The sequence below is a fragment of the Diorhabda carinulata genome, chromosome 12 (genome assembly GCF_026250575.1).
Source record: "Diorhabda carinulata isolate Delta chromosome 12, icDioCari1.1, whole genome shotgun sequence".
Classification (NCBI taxonomy): domain Eukaryota; kingdom Metazoa; phylum Arthropoda; class Insecta; order Coleoptera; family Chrysomelidae; genus Diorhabda; species Diorhabda carinulata.
The window spans coordinates 7,635,972-7,650,237 of NC_079471.1; the positions used below are offsets into that span (position 1 = coordinate 7,635,972).

General features: G+C 35.0%; 1 protein-coding gene across 41 annotated transcripts in view; it reads left to right on the top strand.

Annotated features, from left to right (window-relative positions):
- LOC130899969 (disks large 1 tumor suppressor protein) overlaps window positions 1-14,266 on the top strand; it is a 1,257,949-nt gene that overhangs the window by 1,062,241 nt on the left and 181,442 nt on the right. For all 41 annotated transcript variants that reach the window (XM_057810209.1, XM_057810221.1, XM_057810210.1 and 38 more), the window contains one exon: window positions 7,551-7,698. In XM_057810209.1, coding sequence (XP_057666192.1) covers window positions 7,551-7,698 — 148 coding nt within the window. The remainder of the gene's footprint in view (window positions 1-7,550; window positions 7,699-14,266) is intronic.

A 14,266-nucleotide genomic window follows, 5' to 3' on the forward strand; every position in this document is an offset into this window, starting at 1 on the left:
TTTTTTTCCTAAAAGCCTGCTGAAGAAGATTCAATCGATATTTTGGATCATTAACCTGTTAAAAAAATTCTTCCTCGTGCTATATTTTGGCGAACTAAGGTAGCAATACATTCAATATAATATCTCTGTAATTAGTAGAGTGCATGGTTAGGTTAGTTTGCCAAGATTTGGCGCAATCCTTTCTAAGAGAAAGCACTACAGTTATTGTTTGATTCCGTAAATTATATTGGATCGTATCTCCTATCATAATTTCCAAATTAATTTTTTTTCCGTCCGAAAATAGCACTGAGGAGTTTATAGCACCTATAAAAGCTTTGGCTTGTTTGTAGTGATATGATTGGGGCCTCGCTTATTTGTTTTCTTTCTCTCTTTTCCTTAGCGTAATCTGCAAGTAAGGAATTCCCACTGCAAGTTTGTTCCAAGCTTGTCGGCAATTTCATTGTCTTATTCCCAGTGATCTAGAGAACCTATAGCATCCCAGAATCACATTGAATTCGGTGGTCAATGCCATTAATGCAGATGTGTACAAGATTGTGGCTATTTTTTTGCAGTAAGCTGGGCCGCGTTGAGGATGACCATTTGCCGTTTCTGTATAACAGAATCCTACCTACCTGAGGAAGGATGTATACTTTTGACTCTTAATAATCTTTCAGGGAAAAAATTCTTTCTCATGGTATATTTTGGCGAACTAAGGCAATATTACATCCAATATAATATCTCTGTAATTAGTAGAGTGCATGGTACTTTAAATTTTCACGATTTGGCCCACACCTTTCCAAGAAAAAGCACTACAGTTGTTGTTTGATTCCGTAAATTGTTGGTCTTGGAACGTTTCTATAATAATTTCCAAACAAATAGCACTGAGGAGTTTATAGACCCTGTTAATATTTTGGCATATTTGAAGTGATATGATTCGAGTTTCGCCTTTTTGTTTTTTTCTCTTTTCCATAGCTTAATCTGTAAGTAAGAGATTCCCGCTGCAGATTTGTTCTAAGATTCTCGGCAATTCTGTATATTTTATGCCCAGTGATATCGAGCAGATATAGCAACACATTTAATTCGGTGGTCCATGCCATTAGTGCCGATGTGTACATGTGGCTATTTTTTTGCAGTAAGCTGGGCCGCGTTGAGGATGACCATTTGCCCTGTCTGCATAACAGAGTCCTACCTACCTGAGGAAGGATGTATCCTTTTGACTCTTAATCTTTCCGGGCTCCTCTCGCTCGAACATTGACATTGCGTCCAGAAATTTCACTCAACATTTCTTTCAAGATAGATTAAGTAATTCAGTTGCTATTTTTAAACTGTTAATCAAGAAATCGTACTTTGTATACCCTTACATAAAATCTAAGCAAAAAGTTTCCTATAATCCTGTTAACAGAGAAAAATTCCTCTTAGTATAAATAACGTTTTTCCAAAACTAGCTTTTCTGTATTTTCAGATTTGTTTAATATAAATACTTGAAATCTGTTTTCTCATTAGAAGTAAGTTCATGTTTATCGATCGACCACAAGCGTGAAACTTCCATCCCGGTAAAGCATTCGGTAAATACTAAAGAAACAAAACAGAGAGTGCTTATGCAAAACAGTGGAAGTAGGTACATAAGTAGTAGTAACAAAACACAAATTTAGAACATTCCTCTTTCGGTTGAACAACTAGTTTTTCTTGTATGGTTGAGAAACTCTCTGGAGTAAAGAAAGATAAATATTTCGTAATTAGATGAACAAAACTCCTACATTACTTGAAATAGAAACTTTAGGATAAATGGAAGTTAAGAAAGCTTATTCAACATCGAGAAAACTTCAATAAAGTACATTTTTTATTCGCGATTTTATGAAAATCACCTTACGCTTCAAAATGAATAGCGACGTTTTATCATTTATTACAATAAATTAACAGATATAATTGATACATCAAAAGAGCAGCTCAAACAGCTCACTAAAGTCTATCAAAATTTTCGTGCTAACTATAGACATATTACTTAATATCCATTTTATTATCTTATCAGTGATGAGCTTTCACCTAAGTGGATATGTGTTAGAGCAACTGTAACTTTTGGTACTTGATACTCTACAGCTCTACATACAGTTGGTAGACCAGTTTTTTGAGCATTATGGTGCGTTGTTGTAGTGCTTTAACAAATTACGCGATTAGTTCGACGTGTGTTGGAACAGCTTTGATTAAAGAGCACTTGAGAAACCGCAAAGACAACCCAATATATTCTCGTCAACGCATAAGTGAATTATTCAGTGAATAACGTGTGAAACCGCCAAAGGAGATGCTCAAATCTGTGAAAAGATATTGAGACTGCAATAAAAAATCGAAATACCAAGTTCGGTTGTAAACGATGATGATTCTCATCTGATTAGTGTTTGAGAACTTTGATAGTACGTCGCTAATAAATTCTTATTAGAAGCGCTTGAACAGTCATCAAAGACCATCTAATTGAACTAATGTCCACTGAAATGATACACACAATTAATAGTCTAGTATGAACCATATTTGGTAACGCTCCAATTGAGTTTCTGCTTTAAGAAGAATCAAATGTATTCTATGCTATGCTGGCGTATCTTACTTGAGTCTTTAGGATTAACGACAGTCGGTTGTATTTTACCTTCATGATATTGGAATAATTTCAATTTAAAAAATTTCTAACAGGAAGAAAATGATTGGATATATTTTTTTTCCTTCGTGCGTTGGAGGCTAGCGTAGATCCACCGAACCGTAGCTCAACTTCATGAGGCTTCATCATATTCTGATGCGTCTAACCAACTATCGTTCGAGAAAAAATTATTAACCAAGTTTTCACCTGGCTTCCAGCCCAAAAAGCAATCCTCTATCAACACATGAAATTCTTTTTTGTCAATATTTTTCAAACTAAAAGTTACTTAACTCAAAATACTATAACAAACAAACTAATAGTACGAGAGCTGTCAAAATTATACACGTGTCTTTTAAAGGTTGTGTCCAATCGTATGGATCCAATACTAGGAGCGCCATCTATTTGTCAACTTACGAACTTTTCATATATTCCAAGCATACATTAAAAATAGTACACATTCTTATTTTATTGCCACAATCCCACGAAAATGACATCACTCGAATTTATATTTTGTATTTTTTCAAACTGTTGCATAAAATATTTCTTTAAGTAACTTAAATGGAATGCTGATAAATGTTTTTTTTTTGTAGATTGAAAGATTTTGTATTCCAATTTTCTTATTTGACTTCATTGGAATGTTTGGTTTTATTTTAAGATAATATAATATTTTCTGCACAATTTCACCTTTTTCTAACATTATTTTTTTGAAAGTAGGGATATCTTTTTCCCCATTTCTCTGATTTCCAGTGAGAAGTGAATTCAAAGTTCAGCCTTAAGCAAAAGCAGATGGTACCCCCAAGTAAAGATTCTTAATGATTGAAGAATTTATAGTGAGCCGCACTCCTCTAGCTGGAGCCTAAAGTTGTCATTAGACCAGTGAAGCTTTTCCGTCTTTTTCAGTTTTTTTAATGGGGGTTTCATGGTGTTTGGGGTAAGAATTGAGAATAAAACACTACGTTTGAATATTACATAAAACTGCAGGAGCAAAGCTACGAGCCAAAGATAAATTGACACGAAAAAGCTTTCAAACAGATTTTGATATTTATATTTCAAATAAGATTATATAGATAAGAATATAATTTTAATAAACCTACAGTCTGTAATTTTTACACATAAATTATTGATTCATCGATGTAACACCCTTTTGCTTTTATTATAACAATTTTGACATTCCTTGTAACAATTTCAGCAAATAATCGTCGTCTGTTTGGTTTCATTCGTTTTTCAAGGTGTTACAAAGATATGAAGTGGAAGTAGGACACTGTTTTCCGACTTTCCTGTTTAATTTGTCCCATGACAACTCAATCTGGTGAGGTCTGGCGAATGTGAAGACCAAATCATAACTCTAAATAAGACATAAGTAAGACCTTTCCATTTCTTTCAAATACTCTTGGCACAGCTTCGAGGAATGCTGGGGTCGTTGACAGTGTATAAGATAAATTTTCTACCGATCAGGCACTGGCCAGGACGTACTATATTTTCTTTTAATCTTTTTTCTTCAGAACTCCTTCAATTTTCATCAGGTCGCCTGTCGCCCCAAAACATTCTCAAACCAACACCGAGTCTCTGCCTTGTTTAACATTCGAGGTTACACATGAATCTAATATCCGTTTTGACGTCTTAAGAGACGCTTCTTCACCGTCTCCCTTCCAAAAAAATTGAAAAACAGATCCCCAGATTCATTGATCTTCTTGGTTTTACCCTTTTTAAAACATACAAGTCTGAATTGAATTTGCAAGAACCAAAACAATTCGTATACGAACTTCACAAAAAGGTGTCTTGGTCCAAAAAGTACAAATCACAGCACGTTTTTGGGTCTCACAGAACTAACTGGGACTAAACTACAATCATAAACATTCAAGAAATAATTCACAGAGTACTAGTTTGGAATTTAATGAATAGATTAAGGGATGGGTAAAAACTTTTGAACTGTAGTGTAAAGAATAATATACGAAAAAGTTGATTTTTCTCACAATAAATTGCAGAAATGTTGGTTACATTAAGAGAAAAGTTGAATATAATGTCTGTATTTGTAGTAATTACTTTGATATAATATCCGCTCTGAAACAGACCAAAATGAATTCCAAAAAAGTTCTTTGTTCAACAAATCCAAATAAAATTAATTAAATGCTAGAAACTTGATTTCATTTTTGTTCAAAATATATTTTCGCAGATTTCAACTGCCGTTTCACATTTCGTTGCACACACTATTAATGTTTTATTTCATTTCCTGTAATGTGTATTATATCGTTTTTAGAAGTTTGAAATTGAATGTTTACTGGTATACTTTGTCTATTTTCTTTAACGTTGCCATGTCAACCTATGTATTTCTTCGAAACTTTCCTACGTTGAGTTACTCTGGAAGTTATTATAGTCGAAATTTCCTGGTTTAATGGAACCTTGTGTTTCATTCTTCACTACTGCATACTATAGTTGAGTCGTGAGTCGTTATTAACGAGTCTCCGTAAAGTTGGCTAAACTAAAAGATTTTAAAGAAATTCACTTTATTGCAAACTGTTTGTTTTAATTCAATTATTTCCACTTTACTCTATAAAACAATGGTTGTTACTACACTAAAATTATACACATTTCATATAACTGAATCAGAACAAAGTCGACTCGCTTTCCTGATTTTTGTTTTTTATTGTTGTATTAAAGTATGAAATACTCATTCTGGTGTTTGTTCTATATTTTTTTTAATTCTTAATGTGTAGTTGCTTCCCAAAATGTCCTTAATGAGCAGTTGCAGAACAAATGCATGTTGAAGATCAACTTCCTCGCCTTTCTGACATTTATAAATATTATTATTCACCTATAGACTTTTCCTGTGAGGTAATGTCAAATCTAAATTTTACGCCAACAAACCGATTTCCTTGGCGCAATTAAAAGGAAATATTCGTCTCGAAATGGCAGCCATCACGGAGAATACCTGTCCAGCCGTCATAGGCAATTTTGGTGTTCGATTAAATTCTGATTGTTTCCCTAAGTGGCCCAGGTTAACCCCCAAGGGTTCACAATGGACTCGACAGGTATTTAGGTGAATTTTTTTCTTTTGAATTCATCTTATATTGTTCGCGAATTTTGAAAATATGACAGAAATATAACAACTAACGAAAATATTGAAACAGTGGCGCTGGGAATAGTTGAGCAGCCGAACACGCACACGAGGATGATTTCGATCGCAGATTGGAATTTTACGATTGCGATACAGTTCCAGCATTCCATTTTGTGATCGAATGAAGCAAACTTCAAGCTGAACAGTCAATGGGCATAACTGCGTCTACATTGAAGAAGAATTAAAAATGTCTGGGCTGTGTTGTGTGCGTAGGTGCATGGATACCTGGAAGTTCTCGTGGGTCCGTACTTTTTTGAGAGTCATGCGACGGGCTAAAGTTACATGGAAATGCTCGAAGATTTACGTGGGCAGTTGAACAATGATCCAACACTCGCGAACATACGTCATTTCATATAGGATGGAGCTTCGCCGCACCACGCTTCATGTGTGCGCGAGTACCTCAATGTTTATTTGTAACCCTTAACAGGCGTTGCGGAGTCCCTGGGACTCTAAGAAAGTATGATAGTGTGATAAATGTGTAATGTAAATGTATTAATAAAGATGTGTATCAGTTTGACCACTTACTGTAACCCTTTTGTAATTTCTTTTAATAAATTCATTATTTGTCCACCACTTGACCTTAAATTCCCTCAAATCAATTTTCCTCATTATGTATTCTAATGATAAGTTGCCGAAAACGGGTAGCCTTGTCTTACTCCTTTGTTAATCACAAACTCATCAGATTTTCCTTTAGGTATGCTAACCCTTGTTTCGCTCATCTTGATTAATCTTCGTAGTTTTGTTTCAATACTTTGTTATTTTAGTTCTGTCAATAGTTGATTCCTTTTTATTAAGTCAAAGCTCTGTTGAAAATTGATGAAGAAAATCTCTGTCTACTTGGTACTCATGTGATTTTTCCATTATTTGTTTTCTTGAAAGTTCTGCGTTTGATATTGCTCTACTATTTCTTGATTTGAGTGCTAGTTTTTTAAGTCTTGGTCTACATAAAAACTCCTCTATAAATTAAATTTGAAGACGGTCGCCTGTTACTTAAGATATTTTATTTTAGACTCTTTATGAAATGTCCATTTTTGATTTACCGCACATATAAGTGTATAATCCAAAAAATTTCTTTATCACACCAGCTTTGAAACAACCGGTAATCACTGGGAGCGATATTTTGGATATTTGGCGGGAGCACCTTTTGCGCACTTGTTGAATATTACTTCTTTTGCTTGTTCTTTAATAACCGCACGCTTTTTCACGCTTAATATTTTAAACATTCGATTTTTGCTCCGCTGTGGAAATGGTCTACTACTGCTCTGGTACAGACATGTGACGAAGATGGAGCAGAACATGTTGCCTAAGAAAGCATGTATCAAACATGTATCAGACGCAGAATAGAAGACAAGGAAGACCCTCAAGAGCCTGGAAGAAAGGAATTGGAACATACCATGAAAGATAGAACTATCCAGATAACGAGTGGATAGATAAAAACGTGTGGCGTATAAAATGCGGTATGCTACAAAGGAAACTGTAGGACCTCCGCTACTGATTATATTAAATTGTAGTTGAAAAAATAAATATTGGCATTATCCAACTAATTTTTGAATGTGCACAGCTTTCTTCTAGTTTGCACATGCTGTTTTTTTCATAAGTAAAAGAAAAATAAATTTTATTTTGAATTTAGGGGCTAAAATACATAACTAAAAGGATTCAAACTCAAAATTACGTAGTAAGAATAACTGTTTTCATCAATTGTTTCAATGAAACAACCAGAGGACTCGATGTGTACTGAGCTCTTTTTGGAGCCTATCCTTTTTTTTTTTGCTATTTCAAATCGTGTCTCAAATATTTCTGTATAAGTATTTCAACATAATTTCTTTATTACAGAAAGGAGAAGTGAATCTAGAAAACGTTACTCACGAAGATGCTGTAGCCACACTAAAAACGACGCAAGATCGAGTCGTCCTCGTCGTAGCTAAACCAGAGAGTGCCTTTAATGCTCCAGCATCGGATACGTCGTACTCACCACAACTGTGTAAGTAAATAGTATTAAATTTCACTAAACATCAATTAATACGTGACTTTTTGAAAAGAAAACAGGTTTTTCGATAATAAAGTTGTTTGATTCTTTATACTAAAGTTTCTCTAATTTAGCCTAAAAATAATATTTGGCGAAGTATTTTCTCGCAGTATAAGTTCATAGTTGGAGTTAAATCTCTTCTCTTCAGCTTTGGAGACAAAAAATAGTCACGTGGATGTAAATCTGGATAAAATTGCTGATATAAAAACTTCTTCTGTGCACAATGCTTTTGCAATTTTTTATTAAATACCGTGCTTGTAAATACTAATAAAAATATGTGGAGCAAATATTTAGCAGAAAAAAACTTGAATAATAGTCGATAAGGCGGTCGAAATTCTAGACATTGGAAGGTGTGTATAATTCAATTATGATAGAACTATCGGAAAAGAGATATAGCAAATCTATCTGACATTCAAGAGCAATCAAATGTTAAATAATCGGAATATAAGAGGGTCATGGAATCTCTAGAGATCCTAAATGAACTAGGCAAAGAAAACGGATATTCTCTTATTCTATGTGTCAGTACAGATTAACAAAATAATCGGTCAAAAAGGTGGATCGAATCATTATGTTTTCCGAGAGGTAAACACTAAGAATCAGAACAGATGAAAATATAAAATTCCCAACGAATTTTCACAATGGAAAACATGTTCGATGGCATACAATAATACATGTTTGGAAAGCTTATACTTCTCTCTATTTTTGGACATAAACTTCGTTTAGATCAATGCTTTTTAACATCTTCTTAATATATAATGTAGCTTAAAACGTCTTCTTTCATCGCTTCGTCGGTTTTTTGTTGATATCCTTCAGAATTTGCGGGACTCACCTTGTACAAACCTTGAAATATCCTAAACGGTCTCTCAAAATGTTGTGAATGCAGAACTTGCCGATATCAGAGATCATCTCGATGAGGTCCCGAACCGTCACTCTTCGATCTTTCCGCATTGCTTCTTTGGTAAAGACGTTGGAAAATGATGACCGGCCAGAATACTTACACACTTTTTCCCATATATCTTAGACAGTATTAAATTAATGTCACAGAGCGAAATTCGCGCCTGGCGTGAGAATCAAAGGGGAGCTTCCATCACATGAAAACTATACACGGATCGGATTTTTTTGCGTAGTCTTTGCATAGAAAATAGGCAGTTGATCATTGTAGGACTTGTTGAATGTGGTTTTTGGAACAATTTATTTCCTTAAAATCTTCATCTACGTAATTGATTTCAAAGAACATTTTTGTTGGCTCATTCTTCACATAGCAAATTTTGCGATATGAAATTGAATCAAATTCCATATGTTTCAAAATAAAAAAAATCTTCGCATGTTAGATGTTTGACTACAAAAGATCTATTTGACTTAGAGTAGGATGAGTTGAGAGAATTTGAAGGCACCTCGCAGCGAAAAAGATTTTTTGTTGGTCACCACAATAAATAATTTGTACTGCTGGGCCTTTCTGTATCGTATGAACTGCTTGTAGATCGAAATCAAAGGATATAACTCCCGTATTTTCCTTTGCCATTTTTTTGTCGTTATCCTTGGACTTGCGAGCTAATTCTTCGTATATATTCTTGAAATGTTTCTTCTATTTCTATGATTTCAGTTTCGACTATTTCCTTATGCCCTGAACACTTTTTGCTACGTTACTTTTTCGGCCGAAAGAACACCAAATCATATTCTCTATTCTCTAAAAATTTGTCTATATTTTTCCAAAGAAACCAAATTCATATTTTTCTCTCCTGGCACATTATTTTATAAATGGTATTCAGAACGGAAATATTTAAAGAGGGATTAAGGTGAAGTAATGTGACTGGACGGCGGGAAATGAGAGAATAATCAACTGCTCATCATTATTGCGAAGCTTGTTAAAAGGTCTATGATTTCCACATATATCTTTCTTAATTGCCCCTTTGGAATTGCTGCTTTTTCAACAATGGTGTACGAATAAAAGAATCGTTTACATTGAGGGTTGCCATGAAAAATTTTCGACAAAAACACGAATATTCAAAGATATTGGATGAAATTGTCTGCAAATCCAAAAGCAGGGAAGTGCTACATTCAAGATTATAGGTGAAGCCAATCAAAATAGATAATCACGAAACTGACATTTTTATATCTATCTAGATAAATGTTTGCAATGCCAAATACATGGAACTGACACATCCGGCCGAAATCCAGCCTATGAGAACTGATTTTTCGTAACAGTTGACTTGACTTTGTAAAAAATTGGCTCGTAAACACATTCGTGAGTTTGACATGGCTAATATGTATCATTTCAAGACTTCTGGTGCACTTAGGTCAAATCGGGCAATTTTTCAGATTCATGGTTATGGCGTGGGACCGACGATATGTGAACAGGCGATTTCTTCGCAAAAACAGGGTTAGAAACCTATTGAATGAGCAGCATTCAGCTTCACTTAGCTTATTCCATTTTATATTACATGAATAACTGTCAGAAGCTCAGTCAAAGTTTCATACCACTTCATACTCTTTTAAAAAATACTCAATTTTTGTTAATTAATCCAATAAATTAACCAATGCAGCATTTAATTTTTGTTTAAGGTAAAAATAAGGTTCACCACTCATAAAATTAATTTTTTTTTCCTTTTATCGAGCCCTTTATAAAATTGCTCATGTCTGTCTAAACTTATCGCCTACGACTATGAGACAATTTCCTTTTTTTGTGCCGAGTAATAATTTCTCTCTAATCTCCAAATCAGTCAATTGGTTTTTCATTGCGTCTACGTCCATCTCTATTCGTTTTATTTCTTGTCTTCAATATACGGGATTGGTAAAATGGATATTGACAGTCGTTCTAAAGCTACTTGTCGTGAATAAAGATTAGATTCTAAGATATTGGATTTAATCATGGGTTTCGTATGAAATGATTGCTGGTTATATAACTGGTTATTATTTTAATTAATAAACGTTTTTATCACTATATCGTGAATTTGTAAATGTCTGCAAATAAAAACTTTCTCTCGAGATAAAATGAGATTAAATACTCTTTGATACGAGGGTCAATCAAGTATAAAAATACTTTTAGTGGCTAAGAGTGAGGAGAAGTTATTTGTAGTTTTGTTAGGTGGGAACACTCATCAACCACCTTCTTTATACAGCGAACTCGAGTTCCCGTTTGTGCCCCATCTCTGGACTCATTACCTGTACTAAACGTATATGGTACCAACAGTTTCTTTTAGACTGTTGGCAGCATGTTTCAAATGTACCTTTATAACCTCTTTCGTCCAGTTAATTTTTAAAACAAATAAAATTTCTTCAAGCAAAACGATCACTTGATTATGAGGCAGTCAACTTTGTCAATTTTTTTACATAATTCGATACAATTATATGTATGTAACATTTTTATATTTATTTAAATTGTTTATAATGACGGGGTGAATTTATAGACAAGATATTTCTCCCTTACTTAGTTTAGTCATACCCTAAATACACTCAACTATGCACTAAACACTAAACTACTCGCTATTTATAATAATTATCAACTAAGACTTAACTATGAACTAACTTATATAATATTAATTTACTTTTTACTATGTCTATCCCTTCACTATGATATAATTATATGACTGACTCGCTGATAAACAAGTACCTGATTATACGCAACATATTTGTCGATAAATCGGGTTGTAGAATAGGAACAAATGAAAAGACCTTCTCAGAAATTGATTCTATGAAAACTGTCATAACATACTGAAAATATAAAAAATAATATAGATTGTAACAGGAAATTATTACCGGGCGCGTCCATCAAATTTTAGATTCTATTAATATAATCGAATAGGATCGGCTTCACGGTCTATTTTGTGGACGAGTTTGTAAAATTCATTACAATATTTAATAAGTCTGTTTGCAGGGAATTTGTCGTTTCCCAAAACCTGCTAAAACACTATGTTGAAATTGCCTAAATAATCTGGTAAATTTTCTCTCCGGTAATTTTACAATTGTGCTGGTCGTTTCTTGCTTACATTTCTTGCCTTCGCATTTTTCATACAGACTTTAACATTTTCCGGGTCATACGTTTTTTCTTATTCAGTACAGAGACTAACTGATCCTGATCCTTTTATGATATAATAAGTTACCAAGTGTGCTACTAAAGTAGACCTAGATGCAACTGACAATGACAACATCATATATTTGAAACTTTTTTGAAGAACAATTCTGTAATTGAATAAAACACTTCACATTGACATTAGTCAATATGCAAAGGGAACAAAATCGTCGTTGAACAAATACAGGCTATTTTGAAAATAAACAGGATATTTATATTCTGTCTTTTGCATTTATTACTGCAACTAATAAAGTTTTTTTTAGTACACCTCAACATGCGCACCATTGGTGGCCCTAAGCGCTTCCAGTCTGTAATTTTCGAGCCAGGTACGCTGTAACATATCGTCTGTGATTGTACTAAAAGCTTGTGTAATGCAGCATTTCAAGTCATCAATATCATTAACAGGTGTCCGGTAAACAATGTCCTTTAAATAACCCCACAGGTCGAGGGGTGTTATGTCCGGAGACCTTGGTGGCCATGAAATTGGGCCATCCCGTCCAATCCATCGGTTGGGAAAAGTTTCGTTGATATGTTCCCGAACTGCTGTCAACCAGTGTGGTGATGCACCATCCTGTTGGAAGTCAACAATCGACTGTAATTCTTCCAACCGAGGAAGAGCAAAGTTTTGAACTATATCCAGGTACACGCAGCCAGTAACTGTGGTTTCTATGAAGAAGAAAGGACCAATGATTTTGTTGTGCATAAGCCCACACCACACATTAACCTTTGGGCTGTCTCGTTAAAGCTCGACCCCCAAATTCTTACGTTGTGGCGGTTTATTGTACCAGACACATGGAACGTGGTCTCATCACTGAAACACACCTTTCTCAAGAAATCTTCCTCATGATCAATACGTTGCAATATGTCTACGGCAAATTCCACACGTTTTGATCGACCTGTTGGTAACAGTGCCTGCAGCAACTGTACCTTATAGGCATAAAGACGCAACTGTTTATGAACCCCGTGGATTGTGGTTGTAGGCATTTGGAGTTGCCTTGAAGTCCGACGAATTGAAGTTTTCGGATGTTTGCGTATTCGCTCCACATTTTCTGGACTTGTGCCGGGTCGACCGGCTCCACTTTTATGCAATACTGATCCGGTGCCCATGAAGCTTGTGTGCCATGCACGGATGGAGGGTCTGGATGGTGGGTCTCTTTGAAATTTAGTCCTGAAGTTGCATTGAACTTGTGTATCTGATTTTGTCTCTATGAACCATGACACGCATTGAGCTTTCTGTTGTGGTGTCCACTTCTAACTGTTCTAACTTCTAACTGTCCAGCCTATTGAAAAAAAACTTTATTAGTTGCAGTAATACATGCAAAAGACGGAATATAAATATCTTGTTTATGTTCGAAGTAATGAATTTTTGAAAATGTCAAGATAATTGTGGAACACTGTGTATTTATGCACAAAGGCCAATTTTCATCTTCAAATGGTCTCACTGGCACGTTTGTTATTTTATTCACAGCTGGGAAAGCTGAGGGCTGAGGCACTGTAACACAAAAAAAGGAAAATGCATTATGCTCCTTTCATAGCAGTTTCATGTGTGGAAATTTAAAGGTTTACATTAAACTTACCAAAGTCTTCAAAGAGCTGTCTTCTACGTCTGTATACAACGCAGTGGGGGGTAGAAGAGGTCAATAACGTTTGGCCTAATGGAGCACTCTCGAGTGTGTCTACAAATATTAGGGGTCTAAAAGATAGTTAATTAGACCCTCCCTACTAACATCTTAACCTAAGTTTTTACTGGTGTTTGAATGTTTGGTTGAAGTTACGCTTGTAGTGGGAACCAAAATGAATCCGTAGAGTCTCCAACGTATTAATTGAGCTACGCAAGAAAAATAAAAGCGGGGGCAGACAAGTCCTTCATAGGACCCGCACCCTTCTGTGGTATCAACTACAAAACAATGTTAAAAACAGTGGAAAAGAAGGTAGATAAGAGTAAAACCAATTATTGGGACAACCTACAGGGGCTAACACAGGCAGAGACCTTTTGGGAAAACTATAACTAGAGTAGATCTGCTGAATGTATTAACCTAAGTAAGAACAATCTACGAATACTAACAGGAGTTCTATCGGAGCACTGCGTCTCAACTAGACCTAGCAGATAATGCGGCGTGCAGATTCTGTTGCACAGAGGACGAATTCTCTATACACGTTTTCTCGAAGTGTGAAACACTGAGAAACTCCAGAACATTACACCTGGGAGTGCTTGAAATAGAAGACGAAGATCTCTGGCAATTAAAGCCATCCCATATTCTAGACTTTTTGAAAGTCTAGTGGGATTAATGGATCAGCTGTAAACACAGGGTTCTCCAGTATCGCAGCAAGAAAGACATAATAGAACCAAATATATATATACAGATATCGATTGCCACTTTCCCACCCCTGGAAGTTTCCATACCATGAGTCGGATTACCTAGAATACGAAACTACATCAGCTTGCTTGTCCAG